The sequence below is a fragment of the Lycium ferocissimum genome, chromosome 4 (assembly GCF_029784015.1).
Source record: "Lycium ferocissimum isolate CSIRO_LF1 chromosome 4, AGI_CSIRO_Lferr_CH_V1, whole genome shotgun sequence".
Lineage (NCBI taxonomy): Eukaryota > Viridiplantae > Streptophyta > Magnoliopsida > Solanales > Solanaceae > Lycium > Lycium ferocissimum.
The window spans coordinates 40,095,301-40,123,009 of NC_081345.1; the positions used below are offsets into that span (position 1 = coordinate 40,095,301).

The following is a 27,709-nucleotide window of genomic DNA, read 5'->3' on the forward strand; positions in this document are numbered from 1 at the left end:
GGTCAAAAATTATCTCGTTGTCTACGTCTTTGTCTGAGAACTCTTCGCGTCCCCAACCAAAGAGGGACAGGCTATAGACACATAATTTTGACCCTCCCCGGGTGTTTCACCTTATAGAGTCTAAATATTTCTTTTAATTTTTATTTTTTGATGTGTAGATTTTATTCTATTTTTATTTTTAGTAGGCTTATTTGCGAGAATCAAAATGCAAAAATTATTTACTATTTTTAGAGTTTAAGTTTTGTGTTCAAAAGAATGAAAAATTACAAAAATATGCTTTTTTAGGATTTAATTTGGTTTAGCTAGCTATTTTCTTTTAAATAGTATATTTTTCTCTATCTAGGAATAGTTATTAAGTATTTCTTATTTTTGCATTTAAATAAAAGATAAATAAAAAAGATGACAAAAAAGGGAGAAAAGAGCAAATGAGATTATACCACGTCACCACAAAATGAAAAAGGGTCATAACAAATCTTATCACAAAAAGGGGGAAGGGGTCACGTTTCTTCCAAACCTGGTGAGAGGATATTTTGTGTGGGACCCTGGCCCATTTCCATCATCATCAATATATCACACAATAGGGGAACCATTTTTCCTACAGATAGAGAGATATAGAAAGAGACAAATAGAGAAATATAGAGAGAGAAAGTGACGGACAGAGAGAGAAAGGAAAACAAAAATAAAAATATCAATCATCTTCTTCATTTTTTTTTTGTTCACCGGAAAATCCTATCAACGCCCATCAACACCACCCACTTCTAAAATCGCATTTCCGACCACCAAAACTAGAGACCCCAAAACAAAAACAAAAAAAGAAGAAGGAATCATTCATCTTCTTCATCATTTTGGTTCACCGGAAAAATCCATTTTTCTCCGGAAACCACCATTAAAACACCTAAAGACCACCACTAATTTCCACCCCCAAACCCCATCACCACCCCTGTTTTGCCAATGCAAAACTAACCTAAACGCCCAACTTAAACACCCATTCCCTTCTTAAGAAAATTTTCATTAATAGAGGCTAGTTGAATTTTTCTGGGTCGAATTTGAGTTCGTAGGATTCAGGTCTGAACGAAAAAAGATAGTAAATTACTGTTTTGGTCGGTTTTCGGCGAGTCGAGGTCACTGGTGAGGTTGCCGGTCAAAAGCTCTGATCGAGGTCCGATGAAATTATTCGTGAATATTCTCTTTGTATTGCAGCAAAATTAAAAGGTTCATTTCTTACTTCTTCATCTATTTAATTTACCATCAGCATACTATATCTTTTGTGGTTGAATGTGGTGAAATTACATGTAAATTCATGAAGTTGCTTGGTTTTTTATTTTTGAGTGTTTCTAATTTTTCCCTGTTTGGATCTACAAGTAACGGTACTGTGATTTGGTGTTCCATGGCCTGAAAGGTGAAAATGGAATTTGGACTCAACTTTAACGTAAAGGGATCTTAGTCGAAATGAAAATTAAAGACATTTTGTAGCTTTCACTGTTTCCTTTTAACAAAAAATTTTAATCGAGCGTTAGGCAAATTTTAGGATGCGGTGCATGAATTTCGAAGGCGAGATGGTTGCCTTTTTAGTTGAATTAATTTTATTTGGGGAATGACCGGACATACTTGTATTAAATTTTTATCCGGGTAATGCCCCGACGTACTTGTGATGAAGCCCGTGGTGGACGGTGATCAGAAGTTAATATACGATAGCTTAGTTTAGTTTTACTTTTTGTTTTCTTTTCGACATCTTAAGAAAAGGGCAACCTCAGGCCATTTTTGTACGCGTGCTTGCTTGTTTGTTTGAGTTTACTTGATTGAGTTTCCGCTTAAGCTAATACGAGTTAATTAAAGCGACTGTACTAAAATCACGGGACTCGAGGGCATGCCTGCGCACCTTCCATCGATCGATAGAATTCATAGCCCCGGAATCTCTGTCGTTGAAGTCGGTTTTAGAGTCAAACCCATTCTTAAAAGGGATAACTATTTTAAGGTGACTTGGCTTTGAAGAAATTCATTGTCAAGTGGCGACTCTTATTATTTCTAAACTAATTCCTTTTGAAACATATTTTTGCCACTTTCGATTTGAAAACCCTTTTGAGCTCAACATATAAATTACTTTTTTGTGTGACAGCTCTGGCGACTCTGCTGGGGACTTTTAGAATTTGAGCTTTTCAAAAAATGACTCGTATTGGCTTAATTAGAAACTCCTGGGTCAACGTTTTGTTTGGTTAATTGTTTTGCATTATTTGCTATTTTCCTGAGTTTTTTTGTTTATTTTGTTTCATTACCTGTTACCGCTTTTATATTTGGCATCATTTGCATAATCTGCTAATTCTTTCTGCAACAAGTTTCGAAGTACGTTGCAAGCGTACACGACCTTTTCGAGAGTCAACTAAATTTTTAGGGAGGGGGCATTTCTAGCGTGGAGTAAGCGGAAAGCAAAGCGACTATCGACCACGTGCCTCCTCGAACAGCTTTGTTAGTGAGCCCCAGCCTAGGTCAGTCTTTAGGACACTCTTATTTGCATTATATCATTTGGACGTAGCAGGACCCGATCGTTGTTATCGTGTTCATTTGTAGGAGACTTACACTAAAATGATGTCAAACTGGGCCCGCGGCCCAAAAAGGCATTGATAATCCCTATGTGTTATTTGTTGCATTTTGAGGGTAAAAAGGTCATTTGGCCGACTCATTTGGGGGGGGAGTGTTTGAAAATCAAAATGAGAAAATGAGAAGACTTGAAAGTATTAGTGGGTGCTGAAAAGAATTTCGTAGCTTTAGGAGTTTTTGCGTCTTTTATTAAAAAAAAAAAAGATTTTCTTATTTCTATGCATTTTGTTCAAATAATAAAATTCCAAAAAGATTTTACTTTCGTTATTTCTTTAAAAAAAGTGTTTTGTTTAATTTTAGTCTCTTTAGTACATGTCTTAGTCAAAAACCCAAAAAGATTTTTATTTTTGTTTTATTCCATGTTTTTGAAAAAGAAAAAAAGAGAGAAATAAAAAGGGTTGTTCTTTTCGAGTTAGGGGTCAGTTTTTCAAAATGTCCTTAACAGTCTAATCAGCACGAACCACGCACACCTGATTCCCATCCTTCGGGGTGATGATACGTAGGCAAGCCTCCTCGGGTTCGGTGATCTTTAAAAAAAAAAAAAAGGAGTTTTGATCTTATTAAAAAAAAAAAAAAAAAAAAAAGGAGAGAGAGTCTTCTTGATCTTTATTCAAAAATTCAAACAAAAAAAAAGTTTTTATTTTTGATTCAAGAAATTAAAAAAAAAGAGTTTTTATTTTTGATTCAAGAAATAAAAAACTGCATAAAAAGATTTTTCCTTTCGGCAGTTTATAGATTCCCTTTGGTAGGAATTTCAAACTTAGAAATTCAAGAATCGAAAAATATCTTTTGAGTCTTGTTTGTTTCGAAATTCAAAAAGAAAAGAGTTTGTTGGTCACTCTATGTCCGATCTTCCCGAACTACACAAAGATCTGATTCGTGTTTAATATGATACGTAGGCAACCCAAGTCGGGTTCGATCGAATTATTTTCAAAAAAATGCAAAAAAGAGTAGTGAAAGAGCTGCGGAAAAAAAAAAGAGAAAGAGAACGAGTGAACCGAGAAGTGTGGAAATGAAAAATGAAAAAGAGGAAGGCCAAATCAAGCGGGAATTGGGATGATGCCAAAATGACATTGTTACCCTTAGAATCATTCTAGAATTGATAGTTGTATATATGTACATAAAATATCTTAACCCACTTTTCTTTCATTCATGATGTTTTAGAAGGTGGTTGGTTTGTGATTTTAAAGCTGGCAACTCATCCATATAACACAAGGTCGAAAACCAAAAAAGGAATGGCAACCAACAAGGGCACTGGTTTGGTTGATACAAGTGTTCAACCACAGTTGGTTGACCAAAATTCGGGGTTAGCTGAAGAAGTAAGAATGCTAAAACAACACATAGCAAACATGTATCGAACCCGGACTTGGACGGCGGTCGAACACTACCTCCCCGCTGCCTCCTACCTTCCCAAACATTTCCCCTACTATGCCAACCTCAATTCAAGTTCCGCGTACTGTGGCAGGTGATCCATCTAACAGTGAGCTCATGGTCAAATCCTCGGATAGTCAACCCTATACTTCAGAACCTACTTTCAAAGTCTCTGATTCGTACCCTCACTTTGAGCCTCCTGTTAACATTGAAAATCTTACTAGTACCGCGAAAGACGAGGAAATGACTAGGAAACTGAAAAGCTTGGAGCGATCCATAAGAAAATTGCAAGATGGTCATAAGAGTGTTGCATACAAAGACTTGTGCATGTTTCCTAATGTTCACTTAACGCCCCCCCGCGATTTTAAGACTCCACAGTTTGACAAGTTTGATGGGCATAGTGATCCTCTAGCCTACTTGAAAAGGTATTGCAATCAATTGAGAGGAGCTGGAGGTAAGGACGAAATGCTTAGAGCCTACTTTAGCGAGAGTTTAACAGGAATAGCTTCGGATTGGTTCACCGATCAGGATATCATTAAATGGCATACTTGGGATGACATGGCTCAAAAGTTTCTGCGACAATTTCATTTTGATAGACATTGCTCCAGATAAAATGTCCATGATCAAGGTGCAGAAGAAATCTATAGAAAGTTTCAGTGAATTTGTCATTAGGTGAAGAGAGCAGGCTGCTAGAGTAAAGCCTCCAATTGCAGAAGGTGAGGTGGTGGATACTTTTCTTCAAGCTCAAACCAAAGAATACTATCAACATATGCTCTCAGCACTGGGCAAACTGTTCATTGATGTTATTAAGATGGGGGAAATGATAGAAGATGGAATCAATACAGGGCGTATCATTAATTTTTCTGACTTGAAAGTAAATGCTGAAGTAACTCAAAATGATTCAGGAAGACTAAAGGATATGATGGAAAATGACGATGTAGCCATGGTTGTACCAGAGCAGTGACGAGGCGTGAGGGCTCCGCCTCGCTCATATACCCAACCACAATATCAAATCTATCCCCGAGCTCCATATAATCAACCTCAACATTACTTCCCTCCACAAGACCCTCAACATCCCCTGCCACCTCTCCCATACTTTTCCTGTGGTGTGCAGTCATATGCTCAACCACATCCTTACCAATGATGTTCTACACTAGCTCTACAGGGTTCTTACCCGCTCCCACAAGCATACCGACCTCGTGCCAGCTCCAACTTTCGACCTAGGCTGGAACACAAAAAAAAAAAAAAAGACAACACAGAAGGAAGGCATATGGAAAAATCCCCAGGCTATTAGTCTCAGTTTCAGAAGTTGATAATGATGAATTGGTTAAAGTGACCCAGAACTTGTTTGCCGAGAATAATTTGGTTGAAGCTGAGAGTGGTTCAAGCAACGCTTATGTGAAACTTAGTGGCTAAGGTGTCAAGCTTAGCAGTTGGGGAAGTCACTCCTTTTCCCACTAGGAAGGAGTATTGGTAGTTTGTTTTGATGTTCTTTCTGTTATTCGGATTATTCAGGGTTATAATCTGGATTTTACTTTGCTTGTTTTAATGTTCAAACCCTTCTATCCTTTTGTTTAATGAAAAAAAAAATTGTTTTTGTCAAATTTTTAGTTCATTTGGTTGAGTTTTCTTTAATATAGTTTGTTTCAGGCTTGTTCTAGTGACATGGCATGCATAAGGATTTTTATTGGTCAGATCTTAAAACTTGGTCTAGCCAGGGGCCAAATGCACCAAAACTTGAAAATTGTGAAGAAGAACATTTGAGGAAACAAGCAGAGACAAGTATGAAGGAAAAACGAGAGACAATATCCAACAATGCCTTTGTTGTGAAGAGATACCATGTGATTTTCATTTCTCATTCTCAAATTGCGTGTTTTGTACCTGACATTTTAAGGATTGGTATGACGAAGGCATTTCATTCTGCTATCTCAATGTTGTGTCACCATTTGCTAACCTTGTTGAGCCTTCGTTTTATTTTCTTTCATTTGAGAAGTAGATATACTAGGTGGTGGAGCAATGGGAGTAACACTTTCTTCCAACTTAGAATATTATTCAAAAACTTTTTTAATCTCAATTTCTATGGCTCTCTCAGGCTCAAATAAAGATGGTTGCTCGGTGGTAATTTCCAAATGTTCATAAATTTGTCTAACCAACTGAATGGTATAAGAAGTCTTAAGACAAGTATGCTAAAATTCCGGTAACGGCGGGATAAAATTGTCTAGAAAAAACAAGAGTAGCATTATAAAAATGTTCTAAAAGTTCTTTACATTCCAAAATATCTTTCCAATCGCTATCAAATAACCACTCTGTAACCTCTTTATTGTGATTATTGTGAGTATTTTGTATGGCAACCCTATATTCATATGCTTGTTGCAACATAATGTAAGTGTAGTTCCACCTAGTATCAACTTCAACTTGAATTTTCCTAGGTCTAAGACCAACACTCTCACATTGATTATTAAAATCTCCCATTTTAGCCTTACTTGAATTACAAAAAAGGAAAGCAACGACATTTCTAATCTTTTGAATAGGATCATCAAATAAGGAAAGACCATCTTTAACAAACAAGTTTAAAATGTGACATTTACATCTTACATGAAAAATATCCGTTAGTGGAGGTTTTAATTCCTTTTTTATAAGGCCAACCGCGCTTATGTTGTTAGTAGCATTATCTAAAGCAATATAAAGTGTTTTTTTGTAAATTTGAAAAAAATTCATAATAGCTGTTATTCCGTTTGCTAAAACTTTACCGTCATGACGACCCTTCCCTTCATCATATAAATAAGCTATAATTCTGTTTTGCATGACCCAATTATCAATCTATCCAATGACATGTAATAGCAAAAAATTCTAACTTATTAACAGTAAGACCAATATCGGCAGTAAGGAAAACATTACAATTTAAAGAATTAAGTACATGACGCAAATAAAATCTATATTTTTTTTTATATAAATCAATAATATCTGCTCTACAAGTACTTTTAGGAAGACCCTCAAACATCGGATTATAACTACGTTTAATATGAGTAACAAAACCCGGCCCCGAAGGAAAGGAAAATAGTAAACAATCATAAGCTACCATTTTAGCTATCTACCTCGGTCTTTCTTTTTGTTGGAACTAAAATTTTTTCTAGTATGTGGGTCTATTGTTCGTTGAGTACCCCCTACAGAACCCGTTCCCTCTAACCAAACATCCTTATGTTGACCCCATAAATGAGTCCTTAGTGAACCCGTTCCCCCATCCTTATTGTTCCTACACTTGAATTGAAATGTTTTTCAACATATATTACATGTGAGTATTTCTTTCTCCCTATCTCTAATCATAAATTTCCAAACTTTAGAGGTTGGCGTATGAATTTATGTCCGTTTTTGTCGTGTTTGTGATTGCTGTGCTTATTGTGTATCTCCTATCGGATTTTCCGGTGATTGTGTTTCATCATTAATGCCATCATCATCGACAGCTTCATTATAGGTTGGGCTAAATCGGTGTTCTAATGCTTCATGATCTAAAAGTGAATTATTTTGATTAATGTCAACTTAATAACACATATTCGCTTCCGTTTCCGGCACAAATGTTTCCTCCATATTTCCCCTCACCCCACTACTACCGCCTCTTCTAATTCTCTTAGATATAATTAAATCGCAAGAAAATTAATCGCGAAAATTAAAAATAGAGTTGGAACGAAGGTACCAAATTGTCGAAATAAATTCCGCCAAAACAAATGTTGAATTGAAGGCAGCTAGACTTGCAATCCGACACCAACACTTAATTTTTTGTATAATTGCAAAATATAAAATGGCTAATAATTGAGAATTTGAGAGAACTTGTAATTTTAAAGTAGCTAATAATTGAGAGAATTTGAGATTTGAGAAAAGAAAATTGGTGTGGATGAAAATAAAATGGAGAGGGATTTATATAGGAGTGGGAAAGGGGTTAAAGTGTTAAAAATAAAAGTTTGGGAGGTTCGGGGGTGGAGGATCCCAATTTTGGCCGTTGCCAACGGCCATATCATCAATTTGGACCATTGGGCAACGGCCCAATAACGGCTATAATGTCTAGAAATTAAAAAAACAAAAAAAGAAAAAAAAAATTACCGGTTAACCGGCCGGCACCGGTTAAACGGTTAACAGTTAGTCATTTTTGAAATCGTAACCGGCCCGATATACTACGGTTTCCGCAACCATTAGACCGGTATACCGGGGCCGGTCCCGGTGCCGGTTTTACCGGTTCCGTCACCGGTTTTAACCGGCCCGGAAGCCAGGCTTAGACCCAACTAATAATGATACATCTAAAATCTTTGCAACTTATCGAATAATAATACACTTTATAATTGGAATTAACGTATGTGACTCCACATAATTTTACAATCAATTAACTTTTTATTGAAGCGCATCTAACATATAAACAGTGTCGCGACATATAGATCAAATTATATTATATACTATATGCAAGCATGCAAAACAAATTTAAAGAAATCTGAAAACATTGTGGGACTAGTTTTAAATCCTAAATTTGCCTCTAGATAGCTGGACGAAATTCTTTTCTGCGCGCTGAAGAATGTATTGCCTGTCATTTGCCTGCGTACGTAGCTGCTTGATTGCCTATCATTATTTGTGGGTCAGTTATGTAACATGTGACGTATTACTGTTAGTGATTTTGGGGTCCATAAAACCTTTGGTCCGCTTTGTTTGGCTTGTGTCCATTGGACTAAATGTGTTTAATTGCAGCAAATCAGTCACGCAAGTAGCCATTTACTATTGTAGTTGCCGACAAGGTCATATTTAAGGTGGGGGCGGAAGGTCACACTTCAAATTAAGTCCCTGTTGCCTAGCAAACTTCGAGAGTGAAATTGGAAAGAGATAGTTGAGTGTTTTTGGTTATTAATTTTGGTGTGTCCACGTTCATTCATGTATATATCATGTAAGTAGATGATCGTGGTCCTCTCGAAGCTTGTGAAATAATTCTAACTCTAAAAATGGCTTTATTTGTTTGTGTCTCTTGTGACCGTATCAGTAAAGCAGTTTCGGATTGATTATGTTTGCTGAGTGCAAACGCAGAATGGTATATTGGTGAGGATTGTAGCTTGAAGTGTAATGCCAAAAGAGTCATCCACTATGGGCCGTCTTTTGTGGTACAAGGATACCTGTTGAACATTTTCCGTCATAAGCCTAACCAGTACTAAAAGGACTTTTTTTTTTTGTGCGGATTTCCCTTCAAAGGCACTGGTCTTTAATTTTTGCCTCTTAAATTTGAAATCTTTAGTTTTTGTCTTTCGCCTAAATACCCATGGGTTTCGGGTTTGAACCCCCGCTCAGACAAAAAAAAAAATAAAAAAAAATCGCAAGGCAGAGGTTTAGATTCATTATGCATAGTTTGCCTTATGCCAGAAGGCAAACTCTACCCGCCTTATCATAAGCCTAACCAGTACTAAAAATTGCGATTTTTTTTTTTTTGACTAAGCCGGAGTTCGAACCCCAAACTTCATGGTATTAAGCGAAGGGCAAAAATTAAAACCACCAATTTGATGGGCAAAAATTAAAGACCGCCCCAAAATAAGAGTATTCCTGCGAATTGGCCCTAAAAGGACACCGATTCAACCTTTTCATGGTAAATTGTGGACTGAGATAGCCCGATAACATTGACTCATAGTGAAGTGAAGTCCATCCAAGATGATGGAACCCAAAGTACAAAAGGACAACGAAGAAGAGGAGTTCGATTCCTCACCTTACAGCTAGTTTTTGAGGTTGTGTTAAGTTCAGTGTCCAATTCTATACATGGTATTTAAAGTTAGGCCCATCTCAATTCATGGTTTACCGTTATTGGGCCTCTAATCTGAATGTAATGAGTGATTATGTGTGAAATAAAAAAATAAAAAAAATGGAGTAACTTTCCTGGTATTTTTTTTAGAAAAAATTTAACTTAAAAACAAAAACCGTTTCAAACTATAGAAAAGTAATACTTTCTTTGCACAATTTAATTTTAATAATAGTTAAGTAACCTTCTGAGTAAATAACTCTGAAGGAGAGGTAACTGTAAATTTCTTGAATTGAAAAATAGAAAAAGCTAGCTAGATTGAACTTGAAGATTTTTCATCAATACTTTGGCAATTCTCTTGGTACTGTTTTAAGTCACTTTCCCATATTCATTAGAGTTGTCAATGAACATGCATTAAAAGAATTCGTACCAAGTAGCCTTCTCGTCCCTAAGCTTTCATCATTTATTTTCCTGTCTCTTTTTCACTTCACTATTAAAATGGACTCTTCATTTTTTCAGCCTCTTTATATTCAGTCCAAATTCTACCTTTAGCTCCCAATTGTATCATCTTCCTAAGTTTTCTTTAAGATGTTAGCCAAAAAAGGCTCTAATAAAAGAGCTGATGATACAAATAATAGCACACCAAGTAGCTATAGTTTCAGGAGATCAACATCGGAATTATCTGCTATAAAAATGTTCAAACGTTTAGGAGGAAAAATGGTGGCGGTTGTGAGGATGATGTCTCGGAGTGGCAGTCGGAGAAGTTCAGGGAAAGTTAATTCTTCGGTAAATTCTAAGGCATCTGATTCTGCAATAATCAATTCTGATCATAGGGTTGAGGCCATCAAAGATTGTATCCAGTTCATCAACTCATCGTCTTCTTCGCGTTTGCCCAGATCTAATTCAGTTTCTACCTGAAGTTGTAGTAAGATACTATGCATTTTATCCCGAAATTGGATAATAAGTTAAATTTGTAAATGAGGTATAGGATATGTGGCACTTTAATCTATTCTTTGATGAACGAAAGATATATGTGTATATTTTGCTTATAAACGACTTAAGTGTGAATGAATTGTTATGCTAATGGTTGGGTAAAGATGTTGGGGTTTGTATATTTGAGCTAAGATCTTATTATATATTCCGTGCAATGTTGAATGAAATGATTCAATGGATTATTTAAGCTGTAAACCGGACCAAAGACTGAAGAAATCAAAGAGAAAGAAAACTTCAATATATATATATATATATTCAAACACAAAATTCTTGGATCTGAAAAGCCAACCCCTAAAAATAAATGCCCCTATTTATAGTTTCCTACTATGGGCCCTCTATACATCATGGAGCCGCTTTTAGGATAAAAAAAACCTAATATGGATAAGGGTTGGGTCGTGCGGTCGACACCCGTATATCGTCGAAATGCTGAACAACAAGATTTCCACACGCATGAAGCGAATCGAATAGATTAACCGACCAACAACCCACGATCGTAACGGTCATGAAGAAACCGGGCTAACGGCCACGACTGATTCCGCTATGTTTGAACTGGACAAATGGCCACGATCAACTCGGCCATGGAGGAACCGGACAAACTGCGATAAGGAGTTATCCCCGGTTGAATCGGACCCAACGATTTTCTCCAAACTTCTTCAGATCAAGCGCTATTGTTTGCCTTCTTTCTTTTATCATCCCCGGTTTTAACCGGACAAACGTTAACCAGATTTTTACCGTATACAGTATTATAGGTCTTGCTTTGTGATCAAGTTAGGAGAAAATGTTTTCTTGTCCTAAACGTAGGGTATATATGATCATGTGCCCTCTGACTGTGGGGTACGTCTTATGGATTGATTATCACTACTGTTGTAAAGTTCTAAAGAAATATGATTCATTTAAGGATAATCCAACCTGGGTAGCCAGTCAGAAGAACTCGGAATACTGCTGATCTTAAGATCAATTTAGAGATGAGATTGATAAAGAAATGAACCTGGAGCCTAACATATCAGGGATCAATTTACTACATAAATTAGAAGACGTAGCAATTTCCTGCTTGGATTTTCTAATTATATTGATATTTCAATATGCTCATTAATTCTATTAGTTAAGGGTACGTGATGTCGTCTGTTGTAAATTTTATGAGTATGATTTTCGACAATCCTAACCTCTTAAACTTAGCTTATAAATTGAATTATTAGTCTCAATTCCCATTTTCTTATTTTCAGTTCATCCTCAACTAGCTCGTTTACGTCACTAAAATTCTAGTTAAGACACAACTTGATTACAACTAACTTTACCAAAACCAGTAAACGTTAAAGTAAAAAAAGTGTAAGGAAGAAATAGATGGTGATGATCAGTACTGGAAATGAAAGTTGCAGTCAGGTAAGGAAGGAAGGAGTAGACCGCATGCATAGCTGTCAATGGTCATAGCTCTATCATACATTTAAGGCTTTCAACTCTACCTACTTTGCTTATCTTATATGGGATTGGTGCTGAAAACCGTCACCCATCATGGTTCAATGTATAGGCTTCGTGTTTTCATTCATTTTGCATTACTTGCCCTCATCTACTAGTCTTTCCTTTACGCATGGCTAGTAGCTTTGACCCAAGCTATGACCGGTAGATTTGCCTTTAGAAAAGGACCTAACTTATACTCTCCCTCCGTTTTAATTTATATGTCTTAATTCGACAGGGGATTGAGTTTAAGAAAAAATAAATAAGACTTTTGAACTTATGGCCGTCTTCAAGTGATGATGTGTAATGTATCAAAAAGCTCGAATATTTAAAATTTGAACTACCAAACAAACGTCAAAGTCGTATGTCTGATTTTGAACTTTAGTTTAAATGTAGTCCAACTTTAGACATACGTTTAGTTATGAAGTTAGGCTCTGCGAAATCGAACTTCAAACCTGAATATCTTAACTGAACTTACTAATTACATTAACTTTGTCACAATATTATTTACCATAATTTTTTTCATTTTGGATTTATTTCGTTTGATACAATGGCTCTTCTTTGTCATACAAATAGATCGAAACAAAAATTGATTATAGTGAGTCGCAAAATATGCAACACCCATCAATAGAAAGCCAAAAACCACATTAATCTTTGTCGCGATAATGAAAATACAAATTGTATCAAAGGAAAAGGAAAAGCTAGCTATGATAATTACAACAAAATTAGAAAGTTCAGAATGTCAATTTTCATTCAATTGTCAGTATGCAATTACGATTAATGTCTGATTTTGCCATTTACAGTGCGGAGGAGGAGCAGGTAATGCTTTTGTCTGAAGTTTGCAACCCTGATCATAAATTAAATACTCTGAAAAAAATGGATATAATTTAATGGTATTGTAAAATCAGCTATAGGATGCAATTCTACCATAAATACTCAAAGAAATTTGAGATTTGATGTTTAATGTGTCTCTATCTTGGATAGTTTGTGCTTCTTTCCTCTAGTGGGCTAGACCTAGCTCCACTGGACCAAATGGTGGGTTGTACTTTTCAGCCTGCTTGGCGATCCTGGAGATGTCTACTTGTCGTTCGAGCCATTATCCGTTTCCTGCCTGGCTGCTTAATTCCCTTATATCAACACTTGGTGTTTTCCCCTTCAATTATCTAAAAAATTTGTGCTAGATTCAAGTCCATTAAAATGGCCATTGAGAAATCAAAATATATAGAGCTACCCTATCCTCCTTTTTTGTTCTACCTAATATTCTATGTTTTTGGGACTAAATAGCTCCAGATTTCTCATTCGGAGAAGCTATCCAACGTAAACGCTGACTGTGATGTTTTTCTTCAGACATGATATGCTGACTAAATTGACACAACATAAATTTTGAAAATCCCGCTTTCTGAGTTCGTTTGGTAATTGTTCACTAGTTTGCAAGATTATTTTCCCCTTCAGTATCAAGATGTTGTCCTAGGTGCATGAGATTTTGATTAATTCAGAGCCTAATTCCCCAGTTTAAGCCTCAGCGATAACAGGGAAAACTGGAAGTTTGCTTTTCAGCCATCAAAGGACTTAAGAGTAAATCTATTGCTTAATCTGGCTCCTCCAATTACACTTCAATGTGCAACATTTCAAGGCCAACACATCAGGGATCAATTTACCGAAATTACTAGAGGATGTACCAATTCCCAATTAGGATTTTCGAATTATATTGAGATTCCAATATGTTCATTTATTCTATTAGTCTCGCATTTGGCTCAGCTATGTGATATTGCCTGTTGTATTTTTATAGTACTCCATATGATTTTCGACGATCATTATCTGAATTAGTCTCACTATCCATTTTCAGATTCAACATTTTGGCTTTTTCCCCATGATATAAGGCAATACAACAACACAATCAATTCAGTTCAAGGAAGGTGCTAAAGTTCTACTTACAGGTTTGGTAGAACTCAGATGTTTTGATCTAGACCCTGTATTTATGCTAAAACTTTCCTTATATGTATGATGACAGAACTATATACTCAAAATCCGGACACTGCCTGTGAGTTTTTTTTTTTTTTAATATTATTTAAATCTTGTCCATCTTTACTCATTGAGCATGGACCTGCATATATTTATAAGAACGCATTACAAAAAGGGGGAATATAGGAACTCCTATATTCCAAAGCCTACGGAAGTTGGACCATGCTCCAACATATCCATGAGAGTAGGTTAGCAATTAAGTTCACAAAAATAAGTTCTAGAGGAGAAGGTGTTAGCATATACACACTCCTCTGGAGCCGCTATACAATATTTAGGGGACACTGCCTGTGAGTTAGTTCAACAGATTGTAACAGATAATTTAATCCTTCTTTTCCGAACTATCAGTTTACACTTACTTTAGCATTATTTCTAATTGGTTTTTGAGTAATCTAATAGTGTGAAGCTTCTGCTACTTGACATTATATTGCACATTATTATTCTTCATACAGTAGTACACTAGTGCAGACCAAGAGATCTCAACAACCAATGGTGTATGTCCAGAAAATACGAATAGCTCATATCAAGTGTGTTGTTCAATTCAATAGTACTTAGTAAGTATAGATTACAGAGCGAAGAAAATCATAAAGTTCATACAATAAAGCAGAATTTCTGTGCTTGTTTCCAAATAGGAATTTTTGTTAAGTAGACTCACAGAGAATTAAAGAGTAGAATCATTAATCTTTCTTAGCAAAGAGGCCACCAAATCCACCAAAACCACCTCCATCATTGTTATTCTTCTTAGGAGGAATTACAACAGTGCCCTTACGGCTTGTTGTGCCAACGCGGCCTGTGGTGCCACTGCTAACGCTCTTTTCCTCTACTTTTGCCAAAATTGGATCAGTTTCCAATAGCTGGTCTTGTTTCTGTAATGCTCCAAGTATAAAATCCAACAGTGATTTCTCCTCAGTACTTCCACCTGAACTCTTTGCTGCTGTAGCAGCGGTGTATACTCTTCTTTGTTGTGTGGTTGATGTTACGGTTGCTATTGGAGTGAAAAACAAGTTTAATGATGCCATTGGAGAGGGCTTTTTTCTTATGGTTGTGTGTAGAAAAAAGGAATAATATTTGAATGTGGATAATATAGTTGGTTTTGATTTGTGGTAGGATTAATTTGAACCGTAGGATGAATGTCAAGAGAATTAGATGAAGGTAGTTGTAAGCACGAGTTCTCCACAAGTTTATTATCTCTTCTTCTTCTTCTTTTTTTTAAATTTATTTTTTTGGGAAAATACATAACCCCCCCTCCCAACGTATACTCAGATTAATTATGACGCACCTAACATTTTCCTTTTTTTCATTTGATTTTCTTTATTAATTATATTTACACTAATTAACATAGGTCTTCTTCAATCTATTATCAACCCATTTCTTTCTCCATTAACCGCATTATTTTTTTTTTCTGTATTTTTGTAATTATCCATTTTTTTTCGAAAACATTGACCCCATTTTCTTCATCGATACGTGGCAAAAAAAAAAATTAAAGCCCAGTTGCACAGTGAGAGTGTGTGCATTTTTAAAAAAATAATTTTTTTATTAAAATATAAAAAAATATTTTCTTTTGCCGCTGCCACGTCGTCGGTCGCTTTTCCTTTTTTTTTCATTATTTTCCTTTATTTTTTCTTTTTCTTAATTATATTTACACTAATTAACCTGTAATTAACCATTAAACCATTAATATTGTCTTCTTCAACACTAATACTCTTCTTTTTTCATCACTAAACGCGATTTCTTCTTCTTCTTCAATATCATTTAAGTATGAATTTAAAATTTGAATTATGTTAAATTTGAATTCTTCTTCTATAGACTCTTCTTCTTCATTTCACGTCTCCAGGACTCTCAAATCCATTTTAGTCCTTTGTAAAATTTTTTTCCCATTTTAGACTTTCTGAGGTCCTCCATTAACAAAACATATTCAACCCATTTCTTTCTCAACATGTTTTTAAAGCACACACACATTCAACCCATTTTCTTCCTCCATTAACACACACATTCAATTTAATTATCAATCATAAAGAGCTTATTTTCAAAACAAAAAATTTGAATTCTAGTAGAGTAAAGCAACCCATTTTCTTTCTCCATTAACACACAAAAATTAAAGACCGACGATTTGAAGGCAAATCAAACACCAAAATATCTCCTCCACCGAAATGGCATTATGTTTTAATGGGTCAGTTCGAACCCCGCTCACCCAAAAAAAATCGCAAGACAAAGGTTTTCATATTGGTGTTGTCATTATGGCTGCGTGTGTTCTTGCCCGTGGGCATACTTCAAACTTTTATGCGGACACGAGCATAACTGTGAAAGGAATTATCAGTGGCGAGCCGCTTATGCTGAAGTCCATACGCCCACGGGGACAAGATTGAAACGCACAATTTGTGAAAATGTTCTTTTATTGCACTCTTATGAATTGAGAAAAAGGAGAAAGAAGAAGAGAAAATCCTTCCATTCATTCGTATTCTTGATTTGGGTGAAAAAGAAGAACTCCGGCCTTGCCTACAATGCATCCCAAACAATAACATGAAAACAATTATTCCCTAAAGACTAGAATGAATATCTTTTACCATAACTTACGGTAATAGAAGAATGGCAATGGAATTGGGGGTACCGAGAGAGGATAAAATATAAATACATTTTAAAAAATAATTTTTATTAAAATATAAAAAATATTTATCGCTTTCACTCGTGATAATTTTTTTTATCACAACATTTCACGCGTTTTGGAACTTCCTAACAACAAAGCTTACAAATGATAGCGAACCGTTATTACCAAAAACATTAACACAAAAAAATAAAAATAAGTTCGAATAGGGGAAAGGGGTAATGAGGTTAACAATGTTAATGGATGCGTGGCTATAATTAATCCGAGATACGTGTGAAAGTTAAATGTATTTTCCCTTTATTTTTTCCTACTTTTCTTTTGTTGTTTTCGTCTAATTAATACTTATTCCCTTTTCAGTCATTTCAAGAGGCGGAAATAGAAAAGGGTTCAGAGATCATCTTGCCATGTGATGAAGGAATTGACACGTGGCAGAGCATTACACCACTGTGATCATCCTACAAAAGTTGCAACCACTAATATAATCGTTGGACTTGTTTTCAAACAATAGGGCACATCATACGCGATGGGTAATTCTACTCCTTGATCATATCAATATCATTTAAGTATGAATTTAAAATTTGAATTATGTTAGAATTTGAATTACTGTAATAGTAGATATAGACTATGTTGCACTCACTATTTCTTTGTGACCGAAATAACAAATCTTTCACGTCTCCAGGACTCTCAAATTAAAAGAGACATTTTAGTCCTTTGTAGGAGAAAATGGGTCAAATTTTTTCACAAGAACAAGAGCCACTTTTAGACTTGAATGGTTAATGAGGTTGGACCTCATAAAGTTAAACGCCCTAAAAGCCTTAAAAATTTACACAAAAATATACAGTTTTTTTTCTTCAATCTCCAGTTTCGCTAAACGGAACCTAGTTCTTCAACCACATGTTTTTAAAGCAATCATGAGTTGTTCTACTATTGACAACCGCATGTCAAACCATTTTTAATAACGTTACTTTTTAAAGTTTTAACTACTTATTTAAACGGAAATTGATTTGAGGATTCAACACCATGCCCAAACGTTACTGTGTTTATTAACAATTGGCCTTATTCGAGATGGTCTTTAATTTATAGGTACCGTACATGGAATATAAAATAAATTCAAAAGGGGGATTGAATAATGAAAGACTGACTACCTTGAACATTCCATATTGGACACTGCAGACAAGATTAAAAAAAAATTGCCTTTTTCATATCCGGTGACCTATTAGGTACTGTGAAACAAGTTAAACTTAAGCGACCACCTCATTTCAAATGAAGAAGCGAAACCGCTACTCGATAAATAGATTATGCTTTTAACAATGTAAGAGATCATGCATTTAGTTTTGGCTTCGATGAATTCTAGCTACTAGATGCAATCAAAGCAAAATTTAGAAGCGAAATATAACCCGATACCACAATATCTCTTCCATCAAGCAATTTGCCCATCATCGACACGCGGTTTTTTTTTTTTTATTGAGCGGGGTTCGAATTTAAAATCTCAAGTTATTTGTTACCAATTTTGAACCGTGTGGGCAATAAGAAAAAATTAAATGCAAAATTAAAAACGGGATTTTTAAGAAAATTAGTGACCAGCGCCTTTGAAAGACAATCCGTGCCCGCAAAAAAATGTATTTAAACCATCTTGGTTGGGCTGCCCATAATCTCCGGTATTAGACTGGGCCTGGACCTCCACACTGAGCGGCCCGGTGAGATCCTTAGTTTTGTAGTCCAAAGAACACATATCAGTGGCTAACAGACAAATCAGCTGTCATTCACTCGTATGCATCCAAATATGAATTATAGATTGAGTCAATTTAATATATAACTTCGTTCCGACTCACAACTCGCAATGTAATTAGAAAGTTTTAAGTTTGATCCAGCCATTTTACTCAAAAGTTAGAGGAATTAAAATAGTTATAGTCCTTACTCCTTAATTAGATTTATCCGACTTGAAGAGTCAATTCTACTCGTGAAAGCATTCGTTGTGAAAATTGGCAAATGAAACGAGTTTTATAACAGTTTGGTTGATTACCCTTTTATGACGTTCCATGGCATGAAGTGACTCTGTGGCCCAATGGATAAGGCGCTGGTCTACGAAACCAGAGATTCTGGGTTCGATCCCCAGCAGAGTCGTTTAATTATTTTAGCCGAGGGCATGTTGTTGTTGACATTTTAAAGCCATAATGTGAGTTTTTATCTCTTTAATTTAAAAGGGAGTTTTTATCTCTTTAATTTATAAATTTTTACAATCATGATCATGCTAAGATCAGAACCTAAAAAGTCAATTGATAACTATCTATATTAAATGAGATTTAAATATACAACAAAAAATAATCGTTAAATAACCTGCTTTTAGAAGTTTTTTGGTAATTAACTTGCATTTTATTACCAAAGTGAATTATTTACAGCTCAAACAAAACTGAGACTACCCTGAGCTGGACAGGCCCAACCTCAATGCATATCTTCCTGAACACTACAGTTCACCTTTTGCATTACATTGGATAAAAATTCAGATCTTGCAGTCTACTTGATAACCTTTGAACCATGCTTCCTCTAACATATACCTCCTTTACTATCATCCTAGTTAGCACACTTGGTTGTCTTCTAATCCTCTGAAATACTATTCTATTCCTTTCTTGCCACACATAGTATACTACCGCAGCTAGGTACATTCTGTATATAGTGGCTGGTGCATTCTTGCTCCTTTTCCCATCAATCATCCAGAGTATCTCCTCATGCCAGCCTGTCGGTGCTCTGTCAATACCCTGCCACGTTAGCAGCGCTTGCCATATCTGTGCAGTTCCTGGGCAAGTGAAGAACAGGTGTTCTACTGATTCATCATGTTGCTAGCACACTGGACAACTTTTATCTTCAGTAATACCTCATTTATACAGTCTATCTCTTGTATATAATCTACCCTGTACTGCCAGTGATACTAAGAATAACCATTTAGGTGACTCTTGGTTACCACAAGTTAATCTTCTCCATGGAACTTTAGGGAACTCTCCTAGCATCTTCTGGTACATCTTCTTGATGGAGAAAGTTTTGGGTCCCTCTAAATCATTTATTTATAATACATGATACTCTACTATAAAAACTTCATTTATTTATACAATATATAAGTTAAAGAGAAAATTACATGAATACAATTTTTTAAAATGGTATTTAAAAAAAGTTACAACTACTTTTTGAATATTACATAAATATAGTTTATTCAAATTTTTAGCTTTTGATATTTCTTGAGCCGGGGGATAAAATGCATGGTGTAATTTTGGTCTTTTGGGCTTCAAATTCAAGCCTTCCAATCCTATTAGAATCGTTTATCCAGGTTTTGGAGCAAATCCTGATTTCTCAACACAGCTAAACCGATTCCCAACTACTCTCTTTACACTGCATGGTTAATTACTGTTTCGACAACCATTAGCACATAGATTTCAAATCCCAATACATGGGTTAAAATGCTGATGACAAAAATGAAAGATTAATTAGACTGTATACTAGTACCTACAATAGCTTTTGTATATATTATATGTTTTCGCATATCGTTCGTGTATATTATAGTATATAGCTTCTTTTTCAAAGGTTTAAAAAACATAATGGTGTTGTATATTTCAGAAGTAGTCAGGGCTTTGTAATTTTGATTTGGTCTTCCATAGAAAGACAATTTGGAAATGGAGCAGGTAATTGTGTGGGGCAGGATAGTAATTGGGTGGTGCATAATTCATCAAAATGGAATTGTGATAAAATTACGAATATCATTATATTTGAGAAGAAACCAAAAATTTAATCCATTTTTGAAAAAGATATAAACTAAAATTATATAGATAAATAAGATAATCATATCTTAATTAGAATCTGAATCAAGCTTAGCTAGTACGTAGCAAAAATTAAAATTTTAAGGCACATGAGACGTGTGCACTTGTATGAAGGTTAAAAGTTAAAACCCATAGTGGAGCTTTCGTATGCATGTAAAATGAGCATCGTTCCTATCAACCCAATAAAGACCTAATCTTCATGGCTAATAAATTCTCAACAACTCTCTCCTAAACATTTCCCTTAATACAATAATTCTGAATATATATTAAACCCTACTCTTCCTCTCCTATAACACATTTTCTTCCAATCATTCACTACTTTGACCATGGATCCTATATTACTTTATTTTGGGATAGTAGCTGCAACTACAACTTATTTTTTATGGTTGTATCTCTTAGCACATAGGCTAACTGGTCCCAAAGTGTGGCCACTAGTTGGTAGTCTCCCTTATACTTTCATGAACAGAAGGAGATTGCACGATTGGATTTCTGAAAATCTCCGATCAACAGGTGCAGCGGCAACGTACCAAACGTGCACTATTTGCATACCATTTGTTTGGAAACAAGGATTTTATACAGTTACATGTCACCCCAAGAACATCGAACATATCCTTCGAACCAGGTTTCATACATATTATTTTTTAGCTAAAGATAAATATTAGTTACTCCTACCTTTTAATTTTATGTGAACGGGAACAAATTTAGTTTTTTTTTTTTTAAAAAAGGACTTTTGGAACTTATGTTTAGACTGATGACATTTTTGTGCTTATATAATCACGTCGTTAAATGTCAAATATAAATGTTTCAACTTACTTAAGTTGTTTAGAATATGAAAACATGCCATTCTTTTGAAAACCCTAAAATAGACATAGCATAACACTAGTTTTATTTTTACAAATTTTAATCAATATATATGCTGTGCATAATCAATGTATAATCACTATCAGGGGAGGATCCATGTACATGGGCGGGGGTGGCACGCCACCCGGACTCCTCCGTCGAAATTTTGTATATATATGTATACCTGCATAAGATATTGGTTAAATATACCTTTTGCCACCCGCAGTCACAAAGGAGTGCATGGTGCCAGTGGCCCGAGTTCGATTCCGTTGTAACACGCTATTTTTCAATTCTTTACGCTGCGTATTTCGTTTCTATTGCAAAAAAATATCCTACGCCTAGTTAGGATATGGCTTGGTTAGAAGCCAATTGCCTCATCCATTAGGCCATGGGCCGACGGTCTACAAACACATTAATATACACCTTTTTACAAGTAGCCAATCACATACCTTCGTTGTAAACAGGTATATTAATGTGTTTATAGATAACTAATCACATACCTTCGTCGTAAAAGTTTTAAACTTATTCTTTGTTGACCTTTTTCGTTTATTAACTTTTACAGACTTATTTTTCATCTTTTATATTTAAGCATGAAAATAAATAATTTCCTCATTTCAACAATTTTTTCTCTTCAATTTTTCTCCTCTCTATTAGTTAAATTTTCAGAAAGCCATTCTTTTACTCTTTGTTCTACTATTTAAATCATTTGGATGCATATTACATAATCAGTTTAACAACGATAGTTTGTGAAGATTTATATTTACCAAATTAAATGTTGCACAAAAGACGACATGAAAACTAGATTGGATTCAATTTGATTTCTTCAGCCACTTTATATTTTTTATTATTGTCAATCGGTACTTAAATATGACTTTGTCTCAGTTACTGAAATTATGTACGTGAAGATCTTCGACCACTTTATATTTAGTTTGTTACATAGAGTGTGAAGTATTTATATAAAATATAAATAATTATACCATCATTAAGTGTTTTTAGAATATGAAAACTCGTCGATGCAATTATAGACGGACAATAATATTTTTGTTATTACTAATATTGTTAAAAAAAATTGCGCTAATTGTCATAATTTTTTTTCGTTCGATCGATTTATCTTTATAAATCGAAAAAAATGAATAACCCGAACCCAAGCCCAAAGTTGATCAAACCGACCAAATATTTATCTTATTTGGACCTTGTAAAAAGCAGCGTCGCATGGCACCGCTAACCTATAAATTCTGGATCCTCCTCTGATCACTATATACACTTGTTATACAGTGGGTATATACCTTTGACGTCTAAAACCATCACGACAAGGCGGGTGAAATATTTTCTAGTCGGATTGCTAAAAATGTTAAGATGGAGAGAGTATTAAATATTAGTAGTATGCATGATACATATTAGAAAGGACAAGTCTAAGACATTTTGTCCCTTGACAGTCTTTTAGGAAACAATGTAACGTAAAATAATACTAGTAGGAGTACTAATAATTAGTGAGTCATATAACAGAATATTTTCACACGCATCTAGTGTTATGTTCTTTTATGGGATACTTTCAGATTCTTAAATTTCTCTCCTAAACCAGGTTTGATAATTACCCCAAAGGACCAACTTGGCGAAGTGCCTTTGATGACCTTTTAGGTCAAGGTATATTCAACAGTGATGGTGACACGTGGCTCATGCAAAGGAAAACCGCAGCTCTTGAGTTCACAACCCGAACACTTCGACAAGCAATGAACCGGTGGGTGAACCGGACCATCAGAACTCGTTTGTGGGTTATTTTGGATAAAGCTGCTAAGGAGAAAAATCAAGTGGATTTACAAGATTTATTGCTCCGTTTAACTTTTGATAATATATGTGGACTTACTTTTGGTAAAGACCCTGAAACTCTCTCACCAAAAATGCCTGAAAATCCATTTTCTATAGCTTTTGATTCAGCCACTGAAGCCACTATGCAAAGACTCCTTTACCCTGGATTTTTATGGAGGTTGAAAAAGATTTTAGGAGTTGGAGCTGAAAAGAGATTACAAAAAAGCCTCAAAGTTGTAGAAAATTACATTACGGAGGCCTTAGATTCACGTAAGGAAAGTCCATCAGATGATTTATTGTCACGTTTCATGAAGAAAAAGGACATAGACGGTAACTCAATCCCAAATGATGTACTAAAACGAATTGCCCTAAACTTTGTTCTAGCTGGACGTGACACATCATCAGTAGCTATGAGCTGGTTCTTCTGGAACGTCATGAACAACTGCCACGTGGAAAATAAGATAATTGAAGAAATATCAGAAGTCTTAAAAGAAAGCCGCGGTGAAGATCATCAAAAATGGATTGAAGAACCATTGAATTTTGATGAAGCTGATAAATTAGTCTATCTCAAAGCAGCTTTGGCCGAAACTTTGCGTTTATACCCTTCAGTCCCTGAAGATTTCAAATATGTCATTTCTGATGATGTTTTGCCAGATGGCTCGTGGGTCCCAGCCGGTTCAACAGTAACTTATTCTATTTACTCTGTGGGGAGAATGAAAACGGTTTGGGGAGAGGATTGCATGGAGTTTAAACCGGAAAGGTGGCTTTCGACCGGAGGAGACCGGTTCGAACCGCCCAAGGATGGGTATAAATTTGTGGCATTTAATGCTGGACCGAGAACTTGCTTAGGCAAAGACTTGGCTTACCTTCAAATGAAATCTGTGGCTTGTGCTATATTGCTTAGGTACCGGCTTTTACCGGTTCCAGGTCATAAAGTTGAGCAGAAAATGTCTTTAACTTTGTTCATGAAAAATGGACTTAAAGTTTACTTGCATCCTCGTAAACTTGCACCACCAGCTCCAAAGATTGCTATGTCTGCTTGAAAAAAGGAAATATGGGATTGATTGAATAATTTTGAGAATGTGATTATGCATTATGCATATAAAATTGTAATATTGGTCTTTTGATTTGTATTCATCTTTATTATATACTGAATTTTTCACTTTCTTTGTTGACCTCTTTGGTTATAACTTGAGTTTAAGAACGATTACTTTTTCACACATACTTGGAGGGATGCAAACAAAGGGATTTGGCTCCTCCCCATTTTCTTATATTCAAATAAAATTTCAAGCTCATAAGTCTTAAACCCTACGCAACAAGCAAAAATTTAAAAGTATGTAAACAAAGCTTCCTACAATTTAATAGGTCCAAGTGGTGAAAGCTGCGAGTGATTTTTGGAAGAAAAAGAAAAGAGGGCCAAGCGGATTACTTACCTGATCGAAATTGCTTACCCCGTAACAAGCAAAAAAATTTCATTAGTGGGATTAAATAGTCTTAAACCTCAATTGTTACATAAAAGAAGGACGAAAAAACTTATACATGTATCACTAAAAAGCAAGAAAATTTCATTAGTGGGATTAAATAGTCTTTTACATTTTATAATTTTTGTCTTGCTGCTGGTGTTTTCTTGATGAAGAATTTGACCTTGTTTATGAACAAATGAACTGTGAACTGGCCTTGTTTTGTTTTTCAAAGATTGTTATACACTACTAAAAAAATGGGCATTTTCGACCTAAAAATTTCGACCACACTTTTGGTCGAAAAAAAATCGACCACGGGTGGTCGAAATTTAAAGAATTTAATTTTTATTTAATTTTTTATAGAATTTCGACCACACCGAGTCGATTTTTAACGAGAAAAATGCATTTCGGCCACATGTGGTCGAAATTAATTTTTATACGAATAATAAATGGGAAAAAAACATTTTATACATAATTAAATTATATAAATATAAAATAATTAATTAAAAAATAAAAATACAAATCAATTTCGACTACATATGTAATTAAGTCAAAGTCGGTCAAATGCGACTTAATTATTTTCGACCACATGTGTCGAAAATTTCAAAAGATTTAGACCGGATCTAGTCTCTTTAATTTTCTTTTCCTTTTCCCCCTTCTCTTTCTCTCTCTTTCTCTCTCCCTCCTCTCTCCTCTCTCTACCATCCCACCATATAGACGGTCGACACCAGCAAGCGTCGCCACCGGAGACGCCGCCGTTCCGATGACCGGCAATCGTCGCCAAATCAATCTCATGAACACAACCCCCAAATTGAACTAGTGCTCAAACTTGTATTTTAATACCATGTTATTAGTTACATTACCTTCTATGTTTAGTAGATTTGATAACTTTATTTAGTGTTCAATAGTTGTTTTGGGGTTTATATTATGTTATTTTTTTAGGGCTTTGAATTGAAATAGAATGAAATATTGAAATTGAATGTTGTTGTTGTTCTTTGCATTTGGCATCACTTTGGGGTTTCGCACTTTATGTTAATGAACGAATCTTTTAGTTATGGTTTGTTGTTTTGGTCTCATTTTAGTTATAGTTTGTTGCTTTGGTCTCTTTTTAGTTTTAGTTTAGTTAATATTAACACCTACTGCTTAAATAAAGCCAATAATGAGCTTTGACTCCATATGAATTCTCAAGAAACTAAAATAAAAAAATGGGTGTTTGCATGTAGGTCGAACATATGGTTACTGAACTAAACCAAAAGCTGTCTTTTTTGAAGAATAAAGCTTCAATTCTTCTTTTATTATTTTTGTCATGTTAGTTGTTGCTTGTGCGAACTATGGTTTTGGCGTTCATTACGTTGGATTCCACTTCAAAGGTGGTTTGCTTTTGCATTCCTATTTGGTCGAGTTGCATATGTAGCACATTATAACATGCACCTTTGAGCTTTTTCATTAGTCTATTAGCGAACCAAAAAATTTAAGATTTAAGTTACATGTCTTGATATTTCTACGATTCTTCTTAGTAATTTACCATGTTATAGCATGTTAGTTAATAATAATACTATTAATTATGTCAAATAATCAGTTACTAGTTTTTATAGTATAGGTTTACTTGTAATTATCTTATAAATGACCTAATTATATAATTATCTTTAAATTTATCCTACATAAAACTTAAAATTAAATTACGAGATGAGTTGTCGCGCGCACATAAAGTCACCTAACATTATAAATTATAAATAGTGCTATTAAAACAGGAATAAACAATTACGTCTTGCGGATCATTAGATTTAGAATCTGGACCGGCTTGATGAATGGAAGATCCGACCACGGAGCGGACATATTATGAGTTGCAATGTAGTCACTGGATTTTTCAAAACCAACATCTTCCTTAGAAAGTGAGAGGAGAACTTAATATGGATAGAATGAATTTCCTTTAGGATGAAAAGCCATTACTTCTGTGGTAGAGGCATGTAGAACCTATACTTCACTTGATGTTCCCTAATGTTAACTATAGATGTTATGAGTGGGATATCCCTCATTTTTTATGAGTTTACTAGCAATTCTATTTTTCACACATTGAAGCCTGTTCCAATCAAGTAAATAGTTACAGTGAGGTTACCTCCTCTGTTTTGTATATTTTTTTTTTTTGTTGCTATACATATGAAAAGGCATGCACCCTTTTGATAATAATGTTATTTGTGATGGTAGCCTTAATCTGGTCCGGATTTGTTTCTATTGTTTATTTACAAAATTAGCTTCAATACCTAAAAGTGTTGTAGTACTTGTGTTTTATCAGCTACTTTAATTCAATTAGCTAGGCCAAACAGGCTCTAAAAGTGTTTTTAAACAAACACCATGACTATGATCTTTGCCAAGGAATAAGCTTTTTGGTATTTCCTACACTCATCACAACCATATTTTTGTTTCAATGCAACATGAAAAACTCATAGTCATTGTTTTGATCACCCAAGAGAGCCATTTTGATGTTTTATCCGTATATGTGGTAATAGATAATGGCATATTCCAACTAAGATTGACAAATCCGGAGGAAATATCATTGGTATTCAATATAATGGGATTGAAAATCTAAGCTCAACAACCCAAGCTTGAATGGAGGGTACTAAATCGCAACAATTCTTCTTCTTTTTTTTCTTTTTTTCTTTTTCTAAGTGTGTTTGGTATGACGGAAGTCGTTTTCCATGGAAAACGTTTACCTTGAAAATGTTTTCAAATGTTTGGTTGGTGAGGAGAAATGTTTAATATGTGTTATATCAAAGATTAATAACTATATTAGCAGTTGAGAGTGGTTTGATTAAGTTTTCTAGTGACAAAGATAAATAACAATGTTGTGTTAGTTGGAGAAAATAATCGTGTGAAGTTAAAAGTAGAGATAATTTAAGTTAGCACTTCTACGCATATGTTGAGTTCATGTAACGAGTAGTCAACTCGGTTACTTTAACAATGCATATAATTAACTTATCAGAATCTCTACATTAGTGTTCATAATTAGCTA

General features: G+C 34.9%; 2 protein-coding genes and 1 non-coding gene across 3 annotated transcripts; 2 read left to right on the forward strand and 1 right to left on the reverse strand.

Annotated features, from left to right (window-relative positions):
• Nucleotides 1–14,699: 14,699 nt before the first annotated feature.
• LOC132054696 (uncharacterized) lies at nt 14,700–15,372 on the reverse strand. Its single transcript, XM_059446667.1, has one exon. It carries the CDS (start codon nt 15,202–15,204, stop codon nt 14,863–14,865), a length of 342 nt encoding a protein of 113 aa, XP_059302650.1. The 5' UTR covers nt 15,205–15,372; the 3' UTR covers nt 14,700–14,862.
• A 3,466-nt stretch (nt 15,373–18,838) lies between these two features.
• TRNAR-ACG (transfer RNA arginine (anticodon ACG)) lies at nt 18,839–18,911 on the forward strand. Its single transcript has one exon. It is a non-coding gene; the product is annotated as a tRNA-Arg (tRNA).
• A 1,970-nt stretch (nt 18,912–20,881) lies between these two features.
• Nucleotides 20,882–24,414, forward strand: LOC132052896 (cytochrome P450 86A1-like). The gene is made up of 2 exons (XM_059444606.1): nt 20,882–21,215; nt 23,016–24,414. Exons 1-2 carry the CDS (start codon nt 20,920–20,922, stop codon nt 24,280–24,282), a joined length of 1,563 nt encoding a protein of 520 aa, XP_059300589.1. The 5' UTR covers nt 20,882–20,919; the 3' UTR covers nt 24,283–24,414.
• The last annotated feature ends 3,295 nt before the right edge of the window (nt 24,415–27,709 follow it).